The sequence below is a fragment of the Mesoplodon bidens genome (assembly GCF_964165515.1).
Source record: "Mesoplodon bidens genome assembly, chromosome: 1".
Classification (NCBI taxonomy): domain Eukaryota; kingdom Metazoa; phylum Chordata; class Mammalia; order Artiodactyla; family Ziphiidae; genus Mesoplodon; species Mesoplodon bidens.
The window spans coordinates 32740544-32765284 of NC_138176.1; the positions used below are offsets into that span (position 1 = coordinate 32740544).

At 44.8% G+C, this 24741-nt stretch overlaps 1 protein-coding gene across 1 annotated transcript; it reads left to right on the forward strand.

The window, feature by feature from the left end:
• Positions 1-232: 232 nt before the first annotated feature.
• OPALIN (oligodendrocytic myelin paranodal and inner loop protein) lies at positions 233-16016 on the forward strand. The gene is made up of 6 exons (XM_081217687.1): positions 233-299; positions 5395-5430; positions 9599-9634; positions 10724-10843; positions 12774-12830; positions 14411-16016. The coding sequence occupies exons 1-6, from the start codon at positions 297-299 to the stop codon at positions 14588-14590; spliced, it is 432 nt and encodes a 143-aa protein (XP_081073813.1). The 5' UTR covers positions 233-296; the 3' UTR covers positions 14591-16016.
• Positions 16017-24741: the final 8725 nt, after the last annotated feature.

Sequence of the window (24741 nt, forward strand, 5' to 3'; positions counted from 1 at the left end):
GGGGATTGAAAAGTAAAAAAGACAGAAAATGAAGACAATGAAGGTAGATGACCTGGCCCTTACACAGTGGCCCTGAAGCAGGAGACCATCTTCCCCAAGGGGTGGGCCAAAGACTGGGCTACTCCCCTGACCATAAATGGCTTGGCCAGAGCTCTGTGGGAGCCACCTCTTCTCCTGTCACCCTTGCTCTCCCAGCTGGATGTTCCTACAAATGCAAGACACAAGCCAATAACACCAGCAAGAAAGGAGCTTGCTGAGGGCAGTATTTGGAGAAAGCTCTCGGGAGGCTGTCGGAAATGGTGAGTGCGAGTTAGCGTCTTTGCTCTGCCTAACCTTCATTTCTCTCTATAAACAACAATCCCCAGACTTTTAAATTTCACATCTCCTAATTCAAATATAACTGTACCCTTGGGGCAAGAAGTTAAGGAGCTTGGCTTTTCATTCTTTTCCAATGTACAATCATTTAAAAACAGTCTATCTAGTATTTGCTGATTCCATCTTATATTTTACTAATAAGGTTTTGTTTTTAAAACCCCACATACAAGGGTGCAACGTAAATGTTTCAGCTAAATTCAGCTCCCAGTTGAAGCAATGGGTCCGACCCATGCCTTTATCCTTATTTGTTCAGTCTGCCTTCTGCTGCGTGATCAGCAACAGGGAGAGTCATAAGTTACATCAGAAACCTTCCACCTTTCTTATTGACTTGATACATGTTTGCTTATGACTCAGTCGAATGAAACTTGGTAAGTTAGAAGAGGCTTCTGTGATTCCTTTTTAAAGAGATTATTAAAAGGAGTTGACATCTAGGAGTAAAGTCTGTTAGAAGCATGAACACGTGAACAAATGTAGGATGGGAGGGGTGAGCGACAGGAGGACTGAAGGGCTGCAGGCCCAGGTTAGAGGGGTGACCTCTCCCACCTCTGGGCCTCCGGGGGTGGGGAGGGGCCCTGCCTGCTGGCACCACATTGGAAGAGTTCTCCTGATCCAGAACCCGCATTTCTATCTACTAGGAGCTGGGTGAGTAGCCAGAGTAGAGACTTGGGGGTCAGAATTCAACAGTCAGGACCCAGTTCCTGAGGAAAGGGCAGTTCAGGAGGGGTTCAGAAGGCTAGGAAGAAGGCTGTCCTCTAAAGAAGACGCCCTCTGCATTCTTGTTTCTTGAAAATCTTTTTTTCCCCAATACATTTATTTTATTTTATTTATTTATTTTTGGTTGCATTGGGTCTTTGTTGTTGCACGTGGGCTTTCTCTAGTTGTGGTGAGCGGGGGCTACTCTTCATCGCGGTGCACAGGCTTCTCATTGTGGTGGCTTCTCTTGTTGCAGAGCATGGGCTCTAGGTGCGCAGGCTTCAGTAGTTGTGGCTCGCAGGCTCTAGAGCGCGGGCTCAGTAGTTGTGGCGCATGGGCTTAGTTGCTCCACGGCATGTGGGATCTTCCCGGACCAGGGCTCAAGCCCGTGTCCCCTGCATTGGCAGGCAGATTCTTAACCACTGCACCACCAGAGAAGCCCTCTTGAAAGTCTTTTAACAAGATGTTAAAACTTAAAAAAAGAAAAAAAAAAGGAGTTGAATTCAGGCTTTGGAGTTGGGAAGATCTGTGGTCTAGCCTCTCCCACTTACTAGTTGGGGACCTTGAGAAAACTGTCCTGGTCTCGGTCACCTCACCCATGATGTAGAGATGAGAGTGCTCCCCTTGTGGGAAGGTTATGAGTTCAGTGTGTGACCACTCGCTCATAACAGTGAGTGGTGGTTATCCCATCTCCCCTCCTTCCCATCACAAACAGTAGACTCATAATGAGTGACACTCAGCCACTGAGATCCTGATGTACCTTCAGAACCATTATGTAGATATCCCCTAGTGCTTAGACTAGCAATGAGTGCCTTGTACCAAATCCCAGTACTTGGAATATTGCTAATCCATGTAGACAATTCCATCCAACAAGATCTTCCCAGGGGCTTCCCTGTGCCTCACTCTGTGCTGACTAGGCCATGAAGAATATGACACCACGTTATCTTCCACCTGGAGTATTTTATAGTTTCGGAAGAGCTGCCACAGACATTATTTCCTTTGGGCTTAGTGAATAGTATACCTCTTTTGAGGATGGAAAAACAGTGCCTGGTAGAATAGATTTGTTGTGAGGAAATGGAGACCAGAGAGTTTGATTCACTTTCCCCAGGCCACACAGCTACTCAGTGGCTGAGTCTGGACTCAAATCCAGATCAGTGGGCTCCAAGCCCAGGGTTGCCTTGCCCACCCAGCTGCCTCTCTAAAGGACACTGCATGAGATTCTTCTCCACCCACATTTATGTGATGTTTTTCTTTCCATGAGAGCGCTGTAGTGTGCTTCTACAAAATAGAAATGTCTTTCTGAAATTAGCCAAAACCTTCGTCATCTGAATGCTGATAAACAGCACATGCAATGGCCCACTTGTTGCTGCTCCTCCCTTCTGCTGTCCCCCCCCAAAGGAAGCTTTGTCCTGGGCCTGCTGACATCAGTACCCAGTGCTCACTGATGAGGTAAGGCTCTGGGCAGCTGCGTTTAGTGCAGAGACCATCCAGTGTCCTCTGCAGGCTCAGTTGGCATAACCATGAAAGGTAGTGGTTAGGTCCCTTGAGCAGGAAGACCCTGACCTAAGGTGGCCCAGATGTCCCTCTTGTCCTAATACTGTCCTGGAAGAGAAGGTGCAGAATAATTGGGGGCTCCAATTATTCTGCAGAAACTCTAGAAGTCCTGAGGAAGCCTGTAATGTAATAGAAAGAGGTTGTCACCAAAAGACCCAGTCATGTGAATTTGGGCAACTTGTTCAAATTCTTCATCGACTTTCTTCTCTATAAAGTGAGGGCCCCCTGTTGCTAAGAGACAGAGAAGTGAAGAGTCGCCACTGAAGCGTGCTGGCTGGCTGGGGACATCCTAATTGAAAGACGTAATCTCTAGGGCAGTGGGTAGGGGGAACTATACATTGTAGGTGCCTGAAATATTTTTAGTTCACAAAGGAATTTCTCATTCATTAACCTCTCTGAATTCCAACCTTCCAGAAAGCTAGCTAAAACAGGTGTCTCATCAATTTTGCATATATTGGGACTATTGCCTCTAGAACCATCTTCCAGGTTGGATTTGAGTCACATGGACCAATCCCACTTGGCCTGTTTTAAGAGATAAGCTCCAGCTGTTCTCATATATCCATGAGGTAATTTCTGAGGAGTCCCTGGGCCTCAGCTTCCTCTTCTGTAAAATGAGAGTTCTGCCCTCTTGCACTGTTGGTGGGAATGTAAATTGATACAACCACTATGGAAAGCAGTATGGAGATGCCTTAAAAAACTAAAAATAGAACTGCCATATGACCTAGCAATCCCACTACTGGGCATATACCTTGAGAAAACCATAATTCTAAAAGAGACATGTACCACAATGTTCAGGACATGGAACCAACCGAAATGTCCATCGACAGATGAATGGATAAAGAAGATGTGGCACATATATACAATGGAATATTACTCAGCCGTAAAAAGGAATGAAATTGAATTATTTGTAGTGAGGTGGATGGACCTAGAGACTGTCATACAGGGTGAAGTAAGTCAAAAAGAGAAAAATACCATATGCTAATGCATATATATGGAATCTAGAAAAATGGTACTGATGAACCTAGTGGCAGGGCAGGAATAAAGACACAGATGTAGAGAACGGACTTGAGGACACGAGGCGGGAGGGGAGGCTGGGATGTAGTGAGTGAGTAGCATTGACATATTACACTACCAAATGTAAAATGGATGGCTAGTGGGAAGCTGCTGCATAGCACAGAGAGATCAGCTCAGGGCTTTGTGACGACCTAGAGGGGTGGGATAGGGAGGGTGGGAGGGAGACGCAAGAGGCAGGGGATATGGGGATATATGTATACGTATAGCTGATTCACTTTGTTGTACAGCAGAAACTAACACAACGTTGTAAAGCAATTATACTCTAATAAACATGCATTTTAAAAAATGAGAGTTCTGAGGTAGATGATCCTGAAGGCACCTCAGGTCTGAAATGTTAGGATTCTCTTGGATTCTCTAATCCTTCCCAATCTTCCCATTGTTGGCTAACATTTAATTTTAAAACTTAGCAAACACATTGCTTCTAGAATGACAGAACCAGGTCTTGGGAGGCTTCAGGAAGATCAGGAGCTGGAGTTTAAGCCAAGCTATGGGGAACCAGGGAGGCTGGGGCTGAATGAGAGCCCAGGCAGGAGGCATGAATCAGGGGTGGTGGACACGAACGGGGGGCGGGGCAGGGGTCCGGAAAGTAGAAACATGACTTCAGCTCCCTGAACAAGGGACAGAAAGCGTCGCCAGCGGAGTTGGAGCAAAGTCCAACCATTTTTCACATCCAGGCAGAGAAGGGACTGGGTAAAGAGCAGCCTGGAAAAACTGTCATCAAAGAGCCCAAACTGGGAGAAGGGAGAAGGAAGGAGCCACTGGAGGCCCTGGGCAGGGTCTGACCCGGGTAGGTGGGCACGTGGGCAGGCTAACATGTTGGTGTCCCATTGAGCCGACAATCTTTAAATATTGATGCCATATTTGGGGGAGAGGTAAGGCTGGGTGCTGAGTGAGGGGAGGGCACAGAGGGTTAGCATCTCCTCTGTCGTTCTGACCAGCTAGCTCCAGCCTGGAACCCCTGCCTTGGACTCTGCAAAAACAGAAGCTTGTCTTCCTCAGCTTCTCTTCCTGGGAGGAGGTTGAAGGAGCAGGTGTTCTTTTTTTTTTTTTGCGGTGCGCAGGCCTCTCACTGTTGTGGCCTCTCCCGTTGCGGAGCACAGGCTCCGGACACTCAGGCTCAGCGGCCATGGCTTACGGGCCTAGCCGCTCCACAGCATGTGGGATCTTCCTGGACCGGGGCACGAACCCGTGTCCCCTGCATCGGCAGGCGGACTCTCAACCACTGTGCCACCAGGAAGCCCGGAGCAGGTGTTCTTGTTGGAGCCTCTGGGGGGTCTTACTTCCCACCCCAAGAAGAAAGCACCATCACTTTACACAGTTTCCTCCCTGAAAGGAGTTCCGGGGGAAAAAAACAATTTTTAGCACTCTGCTGAATATCTAGTAATGTTTCTGCTGCCCTTTTGGGTCAGGACTGCTCAGGCAATAGCTTCACTGGCTGGTCCCTTAATCTGGCCCTGGTTGAGGACCTGGAAAAGAAGAGAGGCCAAGACTGCCTTGATGCTGAGGGAGGAGCTCATGACCTCAGGCTCCGCTACTCCCCTGCCGTCTTTTGGGGCCAAGACTGGGAGGGGAGGCTGGGACTGACTGAGCCTGTGGGTCAGTAAATTCTCCTGGAATCCGCCAGGGCCAGTGACACTTGGAGGGGAGGAGCCTGGCTGACCATGCCTGAGAGCTTTAATGTTTCCTTCTCTCTTCCAGAGTTTTTCACTGAACTTCACACTGCCGGCCAACACAGTGAGTACAGCAGTCCCCGTTCACCAGGCAGGTCAGCAGAGATCAGTGCAGAGTTGACACTGGGCCTCCAGGATGCCATCACACAAAGCTCATGTGGAGCAACAAGTTACACAGGTTTCAAAGGCATTGCGAAGAGCTGGGGGTGCTGAGAGAAATGTTTTCAATTATAAAAATTATAAATACACATTTTGAAAAGGAAAATAGCAAAAAACCAAAACAGCTAAATTGCCATCAGCAGAAAACACTGGGGACACTAATTCCAGTCCTGTCTGACTCTACATAAATTTTTACTTTTGTTGCTTTTGTACCATGGTCTTCTTATTCTACCCATAATTTTATATGATAAATGTTTTCCATCCACCTTTATAACCGTACTAAGGGTGGTCCCATGATATTTCTTCAAGTGAATTATTTCTTTAAGTGATTAATCACTATTAGGAATGATTTTGTGATAAACGTAGGTATAGATAAATCCTTGTCAGCACTTAAGCTGATTTCCTTAGAATGTAGCCTAGAAGGGGAATTATTGGGTCAAGAAGCATGAATGTTTTATGGCTCTGGATTGTGACATTTAGTTGTAAGTCCACATGGAGATTTGCAGTTGATGATGGTGGACCGTTTCAATCCAGAATTGATCCTCCATCTTCTGTTCTCGTGTTGTGTAGAGATAACACGCCAGGATTGTTTTCTGACCAGAAGTGCTGCTGTGATGGAGCCAGGTGTTTTCCTGGCCCAGTTTTTCAGTGGTTTTGGCTGTGCCAAAATTTTCTGAAAAGTCATATGGTTATTCAAAGAGAATAAACTGAACCGCCAGGAAAGAGGATGCTTAGGCCCGTACTCATGTTTACTGTACCATGGGGGCATCATTCTGGAGAGCAGCAGAAAGGTAGAGCCTCGAGACTCACTGCCGGCCTTCTGCTGGCACTGGCGGCCCTGACATCTGTCCGTGACTCCCTGGCACCTGCTCTACCCTCCTGGGGCGGACCTGCCTTCGGAACCTCTCTGCTCCCTGCTTCTGCCTCTGCCTGTTGTCTGCAGACAAATTCCCCTATCCCTCTCCTTACCTGTCAAAACCTTTTAATATGGCCACTGCTGGCACTTTCCCCCTGGCTGCTCGAAGCCAGCAAGTCCATAGAGACCCTGGTTTCTGTCTTATCCTGGCTTGGCCCAACCTACGAAGGTAACTCAGAGAAGCAAGAAGCCATTGCTTGGGGCGGTGAAGGTGAATGGGTTGAGAGGAGGGAGGCCCTTACGCTGTGAGTCATCACTTTGGGAGCATCTCCTTGGTTCACAGCACATTTCTCTGAGAACTGTCCCGCCTCCCTTTGAACCTATGTAGGACAACAGCCACCCCAGCCTGCCTGGGACTGTCTGGTTTTAGCACTGAATGTGCTACCACCTAGGCAATTTCTGTGGAAAACCAGGATGGCTGGCCACCCTACCTGGCAGTTATATTTCTACCATAGAACCCTTCCTTTTTGGTGCAGCTGTATGACTGGGAACACCAGAGCCCTGGGAAGTAGGGAAAAGTGGATACTCAGCTCATGAGAGCTTCTCTGCAGGGAGTTGGGGACAGGGCCACGTATGCAAGTCAGCCCCTACTGGGCCATACTGAACTGTCAAGTATAAAAACTGGGTTGGGATGCTGCTTTTGGTCATGAAAGGCAGAGTAGTCCAACGGTTAAGAGCTTGGACCCTGGAGCCAGACCACTCGGCATCTGCCACTTAGGGCTGTGTGACCTTGCACAAGTTACTTGACTTCTCTGTGCCTCACTCTTCTCTTCTGTAAAATGGGGATCATTATAGTTCTGCTTCACTGGCTATGGTGAAGAATAAATGAGTTGATACAGGAAAAGTACTTGAACAGCCTGGCACATAGTAAGTTCTCCATAAGCATTAGCTGGTACAGTTAGCAGGTGTTCATGAGGGCAGAAAAATCCATCTGGAGAGACAAAGAAGGAAGCCAACAGGCAGAGAAAAGTACAGGTGAAAGGCCATTCTATCCAGGAGTGATGGAGAGATCCCAGGAGGGATGGCTTTGGTTCTGACAAGTTCCCGGTCCCCAGCTTCAGTCCCTAGAGAAGCCAGATTCCCACTGCCCATGGGCTCCATGAGGTACCCCTGAATCCTTAGAGGTAACTCATTTTGGGGGGCCAAAGCCAGCCTAAGTGAATTTCTGTAACCTGAACGTCTTACCCAAAACGATATGCAACTCTTGGCATCACCCTGAGAAGTAGAACCCTTAAGGTAGATGCAGCTTTAAGGTAGGGGTGGGGTGAGATTGCGCTTCGGTAAAACTGTAGCTATTTATTTTTAAAATTTTATTTATTTATTTTTTTATTTTTTAACATCTTTATTGGAGTATAATTGCTTTACAATGGTGTGTTAGTTTCTGCTGTATCACAAAGTGAATCAGTTATACATATACATATATCCCCATATCTCCTCCCTCTTGCGTCTCCCTCCCTCCCACCGTCCCTATCCCACCCCTCTAGGTGGTCACAAAGCACCGAGCTGATCTCCCTCTGCTATTCAACTGCTTCCCACTAGCTATCTCTTTACATTTGGTCGTGTGTATATGTCAATGCCACTCTCTCACTTCATCCCAGCTTACCCTTTCCCCTCCCTGTGTCCTCAAGTCCATTCTCTACGTCTGTGTCTTTATTCCTGTCCTGCCCCTAGGTTCTTCAGAACCATTTTTTTTTTTAGATTCTATATATATGCGTTAGCATACAATATTTGTTTTTATCTTTCTGACTTATTTCACTCTGTATGACAGACTCTAGGTTCATCCACCTCACTACAAATAACTCAATTTTTTTTCTTTTTATGGCTGAGTAATATTCCATTGTATATATGTGCCACATCTTTATCCATTCATCTGTCAATGGACACTTAGGTTGCTTCCATGTCCTGGCTATTGTAAATAGAGCTGCAATGAACATTGTGGTACATGACTCTTTTTGAATTATGGTTTTCTCAGGGTATATGCCCAGTAGTGGGATTGCTGGGTCATATGGTAGTTCTATTTTTAAAAACTGTAGCCATTTAAGTACCAAGTGTCAATACCTGGTTAGCAAATCTCTCCTTTGATGGCAGCTCTCTGGGAAAGAGGCTTAGGCTTGGAATGCAAACATCCACATTCAGATTAGATTTATGGTTATCTATGAAACCTGGGAGAAGACCTATAACTTCTCTGAGATCTGGATCTTTTTTTTTTTTTTTGTAAAATAGAGACAATAACTGTCAAAAGTCCTAGCCCCTGGAATTCCAGTGTACTCACTGAGGTTGATGAGAATATTCAATATATAACAGGTCTGGCCAGAGCTTTGCCAAGTTTAAAGGAATGACAAAAGCTTATACTCCTGGCGCTCATTTGATCCTCTTACCAATCCTAGAGGCAGGTACTCACAGTCCTATTGTATAGATGAAGAAATGAGGCTCGTTAGCTTGTGAGTGGAGAAATCCCCATTTCATCCCGGCTAGTGTGAGCCTAGGACTCGTGCTCTTAACCCCACATGGCACCACCTAGCGTAGCTTACGCGGGTCAGTTGCTAATGTGGAACTCTGTGCCCTGAGATTTATTGATCCAGATAAGACTCTCATCTGATATATCTCATAAATGGGTAAAATCCAGTGCCCCTCCTTGAGTGGAGATGTGAAATGGGAACATGTACTGTACTCATTCAATGTAGAATTATCCCAGGAGCATGGATAATTCACAACTTCAGATACCTGCCCAAGCCATTTGCTTCACTGCAGTTTGGAAACAGGTAAGGTCTCTTTAAAGAGCCTGGCTTCCACTGGTATTTAACTTTTTTCCCTTCTAGCAACGGGGACAAGTAGGCCCAAAGTGTGCTGGGAAGGGTGTGGGGACTTGGGACAGGAGAAAAACTTTTTGAGTTCTGAAACCTGTTATGGCAAATCCACAGGGTGAATAATGAAGACCTCACCTGAATTTCTGATTTCTCTCTTCTTGTAACCCAATTTTATTCCTTCTTACCTGAGAAGCAATCAAAGAGGGTTCTGTTCGGCAGTTGTTTTTAATAAAAAGTTTAACAAAGGTATATACTTTAGGCATTACAGCTTAACCTTGGACAGACTGTGTTGTGTGATGTGCATTCTATAGATTTTGTTTTCTTAAGACGTATGTTCTTTTTCCACCCAGACTTCCTCCCCAGCTGTTACCAGCGGGAAAGGAGCAGTAAGTATATCACTTAAATTATGGAGCCTTAGTTTGGTCATTTAGAAAATGGGGATAATGCTGTACCCATCTCATGCATTCATTTTGAGGATTAAAATTTGATATGTGAACTGTCACCAAGCACAGAATCTTCCTCAACTATTATTCTTATGACCAACTCAGTTCAAAAGGGAAGGAGAACACGCAAAATCACAGATGATTCCCAAAGTGTTGAACAAAAGAAGCTAGACACAAGAGACTACATACTTTCTACGTGCATCTAGATGACGTTGAAAAACAGACAAGACTAACCTACGGTGATGGATTTCAGGATAGAGGTTACACATGCAGTGACTGGAACGGAGCCCGAGGGGCTTCTGGGGGGCTGGTAATGTTCTGTTTCTTCATCTGGGTGCTGGTTACATGGGTGGGTTCATCACATGAAAAGTCATCAAGCTGTATATTTATAATGTATATACTTTTATGTATTATGTCATTCTTTAATAAAATCACCCCCCCCAAAATGAAGAAGAATCCAGTATTATACAACAGTTGCATATGTGTAGGGATTCTGAACACCATCTTTGGTATTTTCAAATAATCTGCAAATCTGAAAACTTATGGGGCTACAAGCATGGCTATTTCCACTCAGATCAAAGCAAAATGGGAGTCTGAAAGTTAATTGGCTCATGCATTTAATGTAAATAAATAAAAAAATTCATATCAAAATGGTGTGGGATACACTAAAACCTTTTACTTTTTGCCAGACTAATAGATAAGAATGGTATCTAATTGTTGCTTTGAACTGTATTTCAGCTCTTCCTGTGTTGATGCAACATTTGTATTTCTGTTCCTAGGAATGGCCTGTTCATATATTTGTCCAATTTTCTACTGAATTATCACCCTTTTCCAATTGATTTAAACTATGTACATTAACTCCTATGAAAATGAGCCGTTTGTCATGTACGTTGCAAACAATTTTTCACTGTTATTTCATTACCCTTTTGACTTTGTGTACGATACTTAGGGTCCATGTAGGGTTTTGTTTTACTTTTAATCAATCGAACTCTTCCTCTTTTCCGGGAGAACCTGACTACTTTCTCTGTGCAGGACTGTGGACCCTCTCTTGGGTTAGCAGCTGGCATCCCGTCCCTGGTGGCCACGGCCCTGCTGGTGGCCTTACTATTTACTCTGATTCACCAAAGAAGAAGCAGCAGTGAGTCCACCGAGGTGATTAGCAGCTTCTTTGGGTCTGGATGTGTTGGCAAGAATCGGTATTTGATGAACTGGCTTTGGGCTGAGGGTGTCAGGACCCATGTCTGTTTTCTGAGGACAAGGTGGTGGATGTTTCTGTGCCTCAATTTCTGTCTCAGACTCATGACATTATCCTCCAGGCAGAGCTGATTTGTCACACAACCCTTGTGTCACTTGAGGATGGTATCTGGAATGGCAAAAAGTAGCAGCGGAGAGGGACGTTTGTTGCTACAGCAAACACGTCAGTACAGTGGGTGTGTTCTCTAACCTTGAGAAACAAGGCCACAAGTTTCACAAAGAGGATGGAGGTGATCATAGGAAAGATGGGAGACAAACAGACCCTGAGGTGTCTATCGTAGGGATACATCCAGGAGTATGTGCCTCTGTTTATCTTTGTCCTTTCCCCACTTCTGAACACACATCAGTCACAAGGGAATCTCCCGACTCCACCCCATCCAAATACCAGATTGCTCTGGAGACCAGGCTCAGAATTCAAGGGCCACCCTGACCCATGTCCAGCCAGGGTCCTTGGTTGTGATACAAGTGTGTTGTGTGGACTCTGGACTCTAATTCCATCCTTAGTTATGAACATTCCTGATTGTTCTCACAGTGGTAGGTGTTAACGGGGAGTAAAAAACGTAGGTTCTAACCCTGGCTCTGCCACTGTACGATTTATATGATCCTGGACAAGTGACAACATTTTCTGTTTCTTGGTTAGTTCAACTCCAAAATAAGAGTCATAAAAACTACCTACCTCAGGAATTCCCTGGTGGTCCAGTGGTAAGGACTCCGTGATCTCAGAGGCCAAGGGTCAGGGTTCAATCCCTCCTTGCCCTTGTGGGGAACTAAGATCCCACAAGCTGTGCAGTGCGGCCAAGAAGAAAAAAACATACCCACCTTATTTTTTTAATTAAAAAAAATTTTTTTAAAAATTTTGGCTGCGTTGGGTCTTCATTGTGGCACGCGGGCTTTCTCTAGTTGCAGCGAGTGGGGGCTACTCTTCACTGTGGTGCGCAGGCTTCTCACTGCAGTGGCTTCTCTTGTTGTGGAGCACGGGCTCTAGGCACGCAAGCTTCAGTAGTTGTGGCACGCAGGCTTAGTAGTTGTGGCTCACAAGCTCTAGAGCGCAGGCTCAGTAGTTGTGGCTCGCAGGCTCTAGAGTGCAGGCTCAGTAGTTGTGGTGCACGGGCTTGGTTGCTTTGTGGGCATGTGGGGATCTTCCTGGACCAGGGCTTGAACCCATGTCCCCTGCATTAGCAGGCGGATTCTTAACCACTGCGCCACCAGAGAAGTCCCTACCCAACTTATTTTAAGAGGTAAGCAAAGGTGTAAGGATGGAATGAGATCATGGGTATAAAGATGTGTTGACAAGCTGTAAACTTTAAATATATTAAGAAATATTGTGGTTGTTGGTGGTATTATTTAAGTAATGGTTCCTCAGTCTTTCAGGGCACTTTAAAATCATCTTGGAGGCTATGAAAATACCAACCACCAAAACCAATTAAATCAGAATATCTGAGCAAAAGAGCTGTGGCATTGGTACCAAAAATATCCCAACATTTTATGATGGATCACGTTAAACAGATACTAAAGTAGAGAGATAGTATAATGAATCTAGTTATTAACAGCGGCCAATCTTGTTTCATCTCCACTTCCACCCACTTTTCCACACTGTCAACCTGGATTATTTTTGAAGTAATTCGCAGTGGTATCTCTTGTTTGTTTTTTCTGGGAAGGGGGAGTTATTATCTGTTTGTTTATTTTGTTTTATTTTTAAAGCTCTCTGGTGATTCTAATGTGCAGCCAGGTTTAAGAACCGCTGGTTTTAATCATGGTCATGGGTAAATGCTGTAACTTTTCATTTCTTCTTCTTCTTTATTTTGTTTTATTTTTTAAAACAACTTAGGAAAGTGAGAGGCCTTGTGAAATTTCAGAAATCTATGACAGTCCCAGGATAGCTGAGGTAAGAACTCTTGGTTATAATCACTATACATCATTCACATGGCAAACAAGCTAAGGGTCTTAAAGCCTCTGGTGTACAGGAGAAGTACAGGGTAAGCACAAAGGAGGTTCTCATTATATTTTTACTGCCTAGACAGGAACTCAAGATTTATTTAATATTAGAAAATTAATTTAATATCACTTATTTCACTGGTGAAAGAGAAAAATCATGTGATCATTTCCATAGAAGAGAATTCAAAAATTTTATACAGCCATTTGTGATGTGAACTCCTAGCAAACCAAAAATTTTAAAGACACTTCCTTAACTTGAAACAAGACATCTTTTAAAAAAAAAATTACAGCAAATATCATACCTAAAGGTAAAATGTTAATGATTCTTTTTCAGATCAGAAACAAAACAAGGATGCTCATTGTTACCAGTTCTATTTGATATTATACTTTAGGTCCTAGTCAATGCAGCAGGATGAGAAAAAGAAGTAGAAATTAACTCAGTGCAGGAGAATTCTTTCACAATGTATATGTATGTCAAATAATCACACTATTCTCTTTTCTTCTTTGCGGTATGTGGGCCTCTCACTGTTGTGGCCTCTCCCGTTGTGGAGCACAGGCTCCGGACACACAGGCTCAGCAGCCATGGCTCACGGGCCCAGCCGCTCTGCGGCATGTGGGATCTTCCCGGACCGGGGCACGAACCCGCGTCTCCTGAATCGGCAGGTGGACTCTCAACCACTGCGCCACCAGGGAAGCCCACACTATTCTCTTTAAATATCTTACAATTTTATTTGTCAATTATACCTCAATAAAGATTAAAGAAAAAAAAAGAAAAAGAAGCAGAAAGCATAAGACTGGAAAAGAAGAAACAAAAATGTCATTATTTACAGATGATATGATTATCTACATAGAAAAGCCAAATTATCTACAGATAAATTAATAGAACTAACAAGATATTTTAACAAGTTTACTGGATATAAAGTCAATATTAAAAAGTAATTCACATTTCTAAAAATCAATAACAATTAATTAGAAAAAGTAATTTTTAAAAAATACCATTTTGTAGTGGTAATAAAAATACACAGAATGATAAGGAATAAATCTAACAAAACATGTAATCCCTTTATGGAGAATAATAAAACTTCAGTAAAAGATATTAAGTAAGACCTAAATAATGGGAGTTGGTATTCAATGCTCCTGGTAAGAAGACTCAATAGTATACAGATATCAAACAACTTCAAATTGATCTGTATAATAAATGTAATTCCAGTATAAACCTCAACAAATATTTTTCATAGAACTCAATAAGGTGCTTCTAAAATCTATACAGAAGAAGACAGAAAAAAATTTTAAGTACCAGCAGACAGATAGAACAAATAGAAAACAAATAGGAAGATGGTAGATTAAAACCCAACCTTATCAATGATCACACTGATGATGTCCAATGTCTTGAAAACTATTTGTTCCAAACATTTTGTCTGATGGTTGGTTGTTTCAGGTGGGAGGGTAAATCTGGCTGCTGTTACTCCAACTTGGCCAGAAGCAAAAGTCTTTGATGTATTTTTTTAAAAACGTGTTTGTTTCCTCAAGAATCCTAGGAGGTTACCCACACAGGAGAAGAATATCATGGGAGCAGAAGAAGCCCACATATACGTGCAGACTGTTTCAGGAAGTGAGGAGCCCACTCGTGACACTTACCGCCGTCCTGCTGTCGAAGTGCAGAGAAGGAGGGCGTTGTGGTGGCTTATTCCCAGACTGAGCCTGGAGTGATGCAGCACAGCCAAGGAGCAGATCTGGAGCTGGAACAGAGCTAAGCACACAGGGGTTTGTGCTCGGAGTGAGGAGAGACGCCACGCTGCTTCTTAACCAATCCAAATTTCATTTGCAGATCCGGAAAACTTTGGAGTTGACTTTACTCTTTAAGGGACAGATCTGGTAAGGTTCATTCCAATGCTCAGACCTTGTGGTTTCATAAGCAGTGAAGTCATTGTGCATCCAAAAGGAGCCCTTGGATCCTGCTCTTGACCCCGGTGGGGATTGGCTTTTCTTTGTGATTTGGGGAAAGGGGTTTGATTTCTCGGTGACTTGCCCCCTCATCTTTTTTCATATCCTTTTTCTCAAAAAAGCCGTCAGACCTGGCTTCCATGGGCAGGTTGGCCAAGGCTAGCATGGTGGAAGTTGGGATATAAATGAAACGTACAGGGGATGTGTGAGGAGAAGCAGTTCCTTATTTCTGAACAACTCAGGGTAGAAACCATGCTGAACCACATGTTCCCTGACCACAGGGGCAGCCCACTGCTGCATCATTCATCACTCCCACTTGTGATCAGAGGGTATCTAAGGAAGGCAGTTCTGTAACGGGCTCTGTGTCTGTGTGTGGGTGCGTGCGCACGGAGGGTAAATAGGGAGAAGGGAAAGCAGAGGTTGTTTCAAAAGATTATTAGAAATGAGGGCTATAACCATTTTGCGGGAGTGGAGAGAAAGGCCCAAGTCCTTGGACCATCATGGGGAAAAAGTCATTAGCAGGAAGAAAGATCAAGAGGACTCTGGGTGGATGAACACAAGACCAAAGGGATGGGCCAAGTAGCAATGTGACTGTCATCTGAGGGGAGCCCATGGACAGTGTCACCATCACTTCTGTGAGGAGGCTTACAGGAGTCCTGGTTCCCCTATGCAGGTCCATTGCTTGTGAGCACGCCAGGTCTCCTGGTGGGAGAACCTGGGTCCAGGGCATCTTGGGGTCCACCCACCAGCTCCTTGGACCTCCTTGAAATGCTGTGGAAATATTCCTTTCTCACACGGGGAGCCTGATTGCTCAGAAACACACCTCCTCTTCTTCAAATAACCAAGGACAGGTTATACGCATCCAATCACTGCCACACGCTGACACATGCTCTTCAAAGCTCTTTGTGAAATTCAGTTTTGTACCAAGTCCACTGAGTCTAGTCCCGTTAACAAGCAGATTTGTCCGTTTTTAAGCGGACATGCCCAGGGATCCAGGTGCTTATACTTCTCTTACACGTTGGGAAGGACCTTGGATTTGCTGAGAACATGACTGTGGCCTTAGCCTTGACACTCAAAGGTCTGAGCTCTGGAGCATATCATGGGCCTTAGCTCTCTATGTACAAAATGGAGATAGCTGTTTTCTTCCTCCTACCCTTAGGGGTGTTGTGAGGCTGAAAAAGACAAATGAATGAGCCTTGTAGTCTGTAAAGTGAGACTTGTATTTTGGATCATTTATTTTAATTCTACTTGCAATCCGTTACTTAGTATCTTTATTTTAAATGGTTTCTACTAAATTAGCTAGGTTCAGTATTTATGTCATTTTTTTCTGCTATGATGCACAAGAACTCATTTTAGAATAAAGTGAAAAGCAAAATGGTCATTCTTGTGGACCTTCAACATGTCTATGGTGTTTCTTCGCCTATATTAAAGTATATGACATTGACCCTGGGGTTGGAATCAAGGGTATCCCAGGGATATTCCCGGTGCTGGCACTTTCTTGGCTGGGCTCGTGATGGAGATGTCCAGTCCTTCACAGAGGGCAGCCCACATTGAGAGGAAAATGCTGAGACCAGAAGTCAGAAGCTCCAGCCCCCCAACCTAGGGTCGGTGCTAGTGTTGGGATGACCTTGGACCAGTCACATTCTAGAAAATGCAAACTAATCAATTGTGACAGAAAGCATATCAGCAGTTGCCTGGGGATGGTGGGGTGAGGAAGGGTGGGAGGGAGAGATTACAAAGGGCCACAAAGAAATTTTGGGGGGTAAGGATATGTTCTCTATTGTGATTGTTGGGATAGCTTCGTGGGTGTATTACACATCAACACTTATCAAATTGTACACTTTAAACATATAATCTATTGAAAGTCAATTCTACCTCAATTAAGCTTTTTTTTGTTTGTTTGTTTAAAGCATTCAAGCCACACAGAGTCAAAATCTCTCCTTCTTTATTCAGCATTTTGCCAGGAGAACAAGAGGACATGGGAATGTGATTGGTGTCCTAGGAGGGCAAATGCAGTCTTTCTCTGAAGAAGTTAGAAATAGACAAAAATAGATTCATGCACTCAGTGCCTAAAATGTAGAATGAAATCCGCTCTCAAGGGCTTTCAGTGTCAGCCTGACCTGAAGACCTGACAAGCTCCCAACACCACATGTACTGCAGAAGAATTTTACCCCGAAGAATGATGGGTGAGTTACCCAAACTAGAGGCAAAATTAGGACTCCTTTAAACCTAGTTTAGGAAGATGTGAAGTTCGTGAAGTTGTATGCAAATTTTATATGCATAATTATTATTCAGGGGCCAGATTCCATGATTCCCTTCAGATTCTCAAAGGGATCTGCAACATCCTCCCAACGGTTAAATGTAAACAGTGGTAATTACAGTTGAAGGTTAGGGACAAAGATGTCAAATTCAACCTTTCTTAAGCGACTTGTTGCCACACCTTTAATACAAACTGATTTGAAATTAGTAATGGTTGTGCCTTGTTAGTTTAATAATTATATTTCTATAGAGAAAGGAAAATGGAGGGAAAAAATAAACCTTTCCTATATAGACGCCTGTTTTCATGAAGGTCATGGAGATTATTTGCTAAGAATACTTGGTGAGAATTATAGGTAAGAAGGCTGAGTGTGAGTTTTGCTGTATTTCGCACTCGATGCATCATGTTGGAAAATCATTCAGCCTCCAAAGGAGATCCTGTCCCCCATCATCATCATCATCATCATCATTAATTTTGCAGCAAGAAGGTAGAGATGGTAAAGGTGAATAACCTCACTCTTTCTGCCTCCTGCCCCAGGGTTAAGGAAGGCTAAAACACTGGACACACTTTCGGACTTGTTTCTTGTGAAAATATTATCCCCTACATACCAGGGACATGTAGGATGCAAAATGGATTGCAGGCCACAGTGCCATTCGAATCCAAGTACACCACAGTGAGGGTCATGAAGAGTCTCCCTTGTTTCCAACTTCAGCAAAGGAGCTGGATTTCTTTAAAACAGTATATTGTTGTTGGATTGTTGTTGGATTTGTTGGATTTACAGTGCCAGCCCGTATGAGAGGACTGATTTGTCTTCCTAAGTCGTATGCCTGCCTTTCTGGAAAGCAGTCCCCAGGTGCCTGAATGATGCCCAGATTATATGAAAAAGACTAATCCCTGTTACATTTATAGCACTTTTTAGTTTTCAAAGCACTTTTCATTCGTTATTTTGTTTGATTTTTACACTGAACCCAGGAGGTAATGCCGTGTGGGTGTTACTTATGTCCATTTTACAGATGAGAAAACTGGGGCTCTACAAAGGTAATTTTATTGGTCCTGGAAATTGTAAAGCAAATTGCTTTTGAGGGATGATTTAAGTTTGCAGAGAGAGTAAAGGATAATGAGTTTAAATGATAATAGAGGTGGGTTTCTGTACTGTTCTGGGTCCTTTGATATACATGTTGGAGGGAAGGGTTTGAAATACTTACAGTGGTGTGAATTAATTGATAAAAAGTGCATTCAAAACAGATAAAGTTGACTCCCACTATAGCTCCCATCTGTCCGTAAGAGATAAAGGTCAGTGAGTACCCGAAAGTCCCCGTAAAGTAGCCCTTGATTTCCAAGAAACTCCAGAGTCATGGGACAGGACCTTTGCCTCCTGTCACCCTCAGCCTGGTGCCTAGAGAGTTTCAGGCGGCGTAGCTGGTGCTGGTCAGGTCAAGACAGGCTCTAGTCTGGGGGTCCAAGAGACAGGACAGTAGTCCTAATCTTCACTACCTCCTGTTCTGGCTTCAGGGGGTTGGTACTTACTGGTATAAAGTACTGCAAGTGAAGCACTGGCAGTGTACTTAAATGTTACTTCCCCCAAGGAAAGTAACTTGTTCTTTGGTCCTTCACAATACAAAGGATCCCAGATCAAGCACTTTACAGTGTTAGCTCATCTAATCCTCCAGCAGATGCAAAGGGAGAAACCATTGTCATCTTGATTTCACAAAAGAGGAAATCGAGGCTCCGAGAGGTTAGGTAACTTGTCCAAGGTCACACAGCTAGTAATGAGGGGAGCCCAGCCTGTGTGCATATTTTCTGCCGAATCAACAGAGACTCTGGCATTAACTGTGTGACTCTGGCAAGGCCAGGGCCTCTCTCCAGACCTTTGTTCGTCACCTGCACAACAAGAGGGGTGGACTAGGATGTCTCCAAGTTCCTATTCAATATTCTTGGGCTTCTTTGATCTGCTATTATGTTGTACTTGCCGCCGAAGGTTCTTTTGTTTGCCACGAGAGGGCGCTCTGCTCCCAAAGCAGGAGGCACTGGGGAACGCTGAGTTCCAATTAATAGTCGCCACCTTAATTGATAAAATTCTGGCCAAGAACAAAACTTCGTGTGCAGCTTTAGCAGAGGGAATTTGTGGAATTCCTAACAAGGCTTTCCAAATAAGAAAATTACCTCAAGAACCCCTGTTAGAATCTTTGCTGTTCTCATGGGGAAACGCCTCCACCACCTAGGGCTTTTGTGTGGTGGGGACCTTGAGAGAAGCAGCGCTGGGCAGTTGGTGAGTGAAGGTAAGCAGGCCACCTGCAGGTTGCCCAAACATCAGCCCTCTGTGCTCCTCTATCTTCCCTCCCAATTCTTGCCATGTCCCCATCCCACTGGTAATATTTACTAAATGTTTCCCTTTACGTTGATTCATTTTTCTCACTTAAATAAGGGTACTCAGAAGAGAAGCTTTATATCACTATTATAAATGGAAAAGCATTATTTTTGTAACATGTATGAAAATAAACACCTTTCTAGAATATAACCTCCATACTTGGAATCAGAGAGTTTTGTTCTGTTCCATGCCCAATGCCTAGAAAAATGAGTTACTTAGTAGGCACCCAATGAATATTTTTTATTATATCAGTACAAAGGTATTCATCTACATACTACCTAAATAATCTTGAATATCATACTCGGGAAACACTGGGGCAGTGGAAGTTACTAGGAGAAAACTTGGTGGATTTGGGGATTTGAGGCTTGTGAACATGACCTGCCATGTGATGTCAGACCATGAGGCATTTCTCAGTGGGAGGAGCTGCTGCCCACTCTCCACCCCCACATTTCCCCAGCTCACCTTAGCCAGCAACTCCAGATGTGACACGTGTACCTATACCTGAATCCCTGTCCAGCGTATAACTGTTTTCAGCCTGAACTGTCTTTTGGTTCCAGGATAGGCAAAAAGTCTTCATCTGCCACTTCACATCCACTAGAATGGCTCTCATTAAAAACAAGCAAAACAAAATAATAACAAAAAACCAAAAAAAATAAAAAAAGAAAGGAAAAAGAAAACAACAAATCTTGACAAGGACGTAGAGAAACTAGAACCCTTGTGTACTGTTGGCAGGAATGCGAAATGGTACAGCCTCTATGGAGAACAGTACAGTGGTTCCTCAAAATAATTATAGAATTACCACGTGATCCAGGAATTCTTCTCCTAGGATTATATTCAAAAGAACTGAAAGGAAGGACTTAAACTGATATTGTATAGCAATGCTCATAGTGGCTCTATTCACAATAGCCAAAAGGTGGAAGCAACCCAAATGTCCATCAACTGATGAATGGAGAAATAAAATGTGGTATATTAGATGTACAATGGAATATTATTCAGCCTTCTAAAGGGACAAATGCCACAACATAGATGAACCTTGAAAACATTATGCTAAGCAAAACAAGCCAAAAACAAAAGCATAAGTATTGTATGATTCCACTTACATGAGGTACCTGGAATAGGCAAATTCATAGAGACAGAAAGTAGCCGGGCTTCCCTGGTGGCACAGTGGTTGAGAGTCCACCTGCCGATGCAGGGGACACGGGTTTGTGCCCCGGTCTGGGAGGATCCCACATGCCGCGGAGCGGCTGAGCCCTTGAGCCATGGCCACTGAGGTTGCGCGTCCGGAGCCTGTGCTCCACAAAGGGAGAGGCCACAGCAGTGAGAGGCCCTCGTACCGCAAAAAAAAAAAAAAAAAAAAAGAAGTAGAACTGAGGTTACCAGGGACAGTGGGGAGGGGAGTGTGGAGTTATTGTTTAATGAGCACAGAGTTTCTGTTTGGGATGATGAGACAGTTCAGGAAATGGGTAGTGACGGTGGTTGTGAAAGTAATTAATGCCACTGAATTGTACACTTAAAAGTGGTTAAAAGGGTGAAATTTATGATACATATATTTTGCCACCAAAAAAGAAAAAAAGCTTTCACCTGATAAATTGGAAAAGCCTTTCTTGGAAAAGTCACTTGTGTTGAGAAGGTTCTGGGTCCAGCGGATTGATTATCAATGTCTACAGGATAGGGGGAGTGGTGGCATTCCTGTCGCGCACCTGTGTTCCCTGCGTGCTAACTTCCATAAATTGACTCTCAAATGGGGAAAGTAGCTCTTGTGTCATTGTTGTAACTTGGAAGTGTTCTTTTGACCATTTGGACTCCTGAACTCCACAGGTGAGAGGATGAGCCCAAACACTGACACCAAAGGGAGCTGCTCAGCCCCAGAACGGAGTGGCAGTGACTGATGCCTGGGGGCTGGTGCTGACCTGGAGACCTCGGCCCAGCCACGGAGGGCAGCTCCCCTCAGCAATAGCCCCTGATGCCAGGTAGGAATGTGGCCCATTGTTGCCATGGATTGTTTCCCGAGAGAAGCTATAAATTCTTTTTTTTTTTTAATGTACTCTATCAGGTTTTAAGCATTGACCACTAATTTTAAAATTTCCTAAAACACAGTGAAGGCCAAACAAGATACACCTATGAGTTGTATTTGGCCCATGGGCTGCCAGTTTTTACCTCTGTCATACATAACAAAAACTTCTTATTCCCCCTTTGACATTTTCAGCGTGCACAAGAAGGCTTGGGAAGTCCATTTCCAGAAGTTCATTCCAAAAACAGGCTCTGGGAATTCCCTGGTGGTCCAGTGGTTAGGGCTCCGTGCTTCCAATGCAGAGGGGGCGGGTTCCATCCCTGGTCAGGGCACTAGGATCTTACATGCTGCACCGTGCGGCCCCCCAAAAATAAAAACAAAAGCTCTGGCTCCTGGATCAGCTACACTTGTTGCTGCTTATAAAACATGATGTACCTTCCCTGGTCTCTGTGCTGGAACCACGAATGTGGATCCAAATCCTCCCATTCTTTAAAACAATAGAATAGAAAAGAATGAAATTTTGCCATTTGCAAAACATAGATGGACCTGGAGGGTATAATGCTTAGTGAAATATGTCAGACAGAGAAGGACAAATACTGTGTGTTAACACTTATGTGTGGAATCTAAAAAATAAAACGAATGAATATAACAAAACAGAAATAGACTCACAGATACTGAGAACAAACTAGTGGTTAACAGAGGAGGGGGTGTGGGCAAAATAGAGGAAAGGAATTAAGAGGTACAAACCACTAGGTATAAAATAAATACATTACAAAGATGTAACATACAGGACAGGGAATATAGCCAATATTTGATAATAACTTTAACTGAAGTATAATCTATAAAAATAAAGCATTATGTTGTACACCTGAGACTAATACAATATTGTAAATCAACTATATTGCAATTTAAAAAAAAAAAAGAAAAAAACCTGCTGTGTTCCCTCCTCCTCTGGGAAGGCCTCTGGCCCACAGGGCTCTCCTACTTCTAAGCCCGCATAGCCCATCCTCCCCTCTAGGTGGCAGCACTCCTACCGTTGTGCTGACCAGCCATTGCTCTCTGGCATTGTTGTCGTCTTGTTCATTTTCCTCTCTTGTTTTCCAGGTCTCTCCTGGAGAGAGGCTGTTATGATGAAGGGGAGATCTGGATTTTGGACATCGAGGCCTGACTTCCCTTGTTCCATGATTCCTCCCTCCACCTCCCCGGGAGGCCTGGGTTCCTTGCTGACTCCCTGGTCTCAAGGATGACGTTTCTTTGGTGACAGACGTGCTGAGGGGTGCTGGGGGGTAGACCTTGAGGCCCCTTGAACTTGGAGAGTGGACCAAGCATGGGGGAGGGCCTGGGGCCTTGGGTTCTATGGGAGCAGCTCTGCCCTAAGAAGCTACAGCTCCCAGCCTCCAATGGCCATAGCCCTTCCAAGAGGAACAGCCTCTACCCACACCCACCTCACCTTACACACACACACACACACACACACACACACACACACCGTCACATGGCTGATTGGACCCATAATGCACACCTGGCCCAAAGGCAGCGCACCTATTAGCTGGAGAGCAGCCAGTGGCCAGTTGGCCTACATCAAACTGGCAAGCTGGCCTTATCAGAGTCTGTCTTGAGAAATAGAAGATTTCAATAGGAGATTGAAGGACTGTTGGGCTGTAGAAAGAGAGAAGCGAGGTGGGCATGGGACCCCTGGGAGTCAGCTCTGGCTGTCCCTTCCAAGGAGCGGTTCAGGGGATGCCCAGCTGTGCTCTGTTGTCAACCCTTGGGCTTCTCGAGATCTTTGTCCTTCATGCTCTTTATGCCCTAATGTGGTGTCTGGAGGAGCTTTGATTCAAACATCCTTCTCCACCGATTTGCTCACCTGGTCCCAGGTGCTGCTTGGCCATTGGGTTTGGGGCCCAGCACCCATGAGACGGACGTGCTCATCCTTAATCCTTAGGGCGCAGCCGCACTTGCCTGCCATGTGTTGCTATGAGTCCATCTCCCTGATGCTGTCTGAGCCCAGCCATAGAGCATTCTGCTGAATAATCCGGAAGAGGAAGGTGGGTGATGATAATCAACCTCACTGTCATGGACTAGCACGCTGAGCCGTGAAGCCCTGATGGGCAGTGGAACAGCTGACCAGGAGAGCAGGAATTCCCCATGTCCCCGCCATCCCTCAGAAGCCAGCTTTGGCAGGGGACCTTGCCTCCATTCTCCTGGCACTGCCGCTCCCATTTCCTTCTCTCCCACGGCTTCCTCAGTGCTCCCCTCTGGCCCTGCTCCCCTGTGTATGGGCTCATGGTCACCAGCTGAGCAGAAGAATCCCCTTTCCAGCTTTTAATGGCACCTCCAGATTTATCAGGATTAAAAGAGATGCTTTATAGGAAGAGAAAAGAATGTAAAAGAAACTAAACATGTAACTCTCTGAAGTAGCTTGTATTCATGGGCCCTCCCTGCATTCATGCCCTTTGCAATACATCCCATTGTGACAAACCATAACGCCCCATCTCTGGAGGCTTAGCCATGTGACCGGCTTCGGCCACTGGATATTAACAGACATGGAAAGAGTCTTGAAAAGCACATATGTACACTGGGGTTTGCTTGCTCTCTTGTCTCTGCTGTCATCGTGAGAAGGAGAGGGCCAGGTTAGCCCGCAGGTCCCAGGAGGAGGAGGATGGACCCGAAGAGCAGAGCCCCGCCTAGCTCAGCCAAACACCCAGGCTGTGTGCAGATCTGTGCTGCTTTAAGCCACTGAGTTTTGGGATAGTTTGAATTTGGGGCAATACTAGCTGATACACACCCCACCCCCAGGTTCCAGCACCAGGAAGGGAAGGAGGCTCCTTCTCTGTGCCCAGGGCGGGGCATCAAGCTTCTCTATGGGGTCCTGGATCTTGCCATCTCCTCTCCTCTGAGGGTGCTGTAAGGAAAGGGCAAGGATCATTGTGAGGCCTCCCAGCTCTCCAGCAGGCTGAGGACACAGAAGCAGCTGGAACAGATGTCCTTTCGGGTCTCTTCAAGGCATGGAGTCGATGCCTTCCTAGAGAAGGCATGACGTCCAAATGGGTCTGCAGCCTGGAAGTTCCAAAGGCTGCCTCCGTTCCCTTGGGTGCCCTAAGATAAAGAGGGCAAGAGAGATCATCTCCCTGAGAGAGACTCAGAGATGGTGGTTTAGGAAATTGTGCTTCCTTCTGAGTGAAAGCAGTGAGAATACATCCCATATGTGGCCTTGTGCCAGGACACCAAGGGACACAGCTCCAGGTGACGGGAGGAGCAAGCTTTGACCTGAGCTGAGA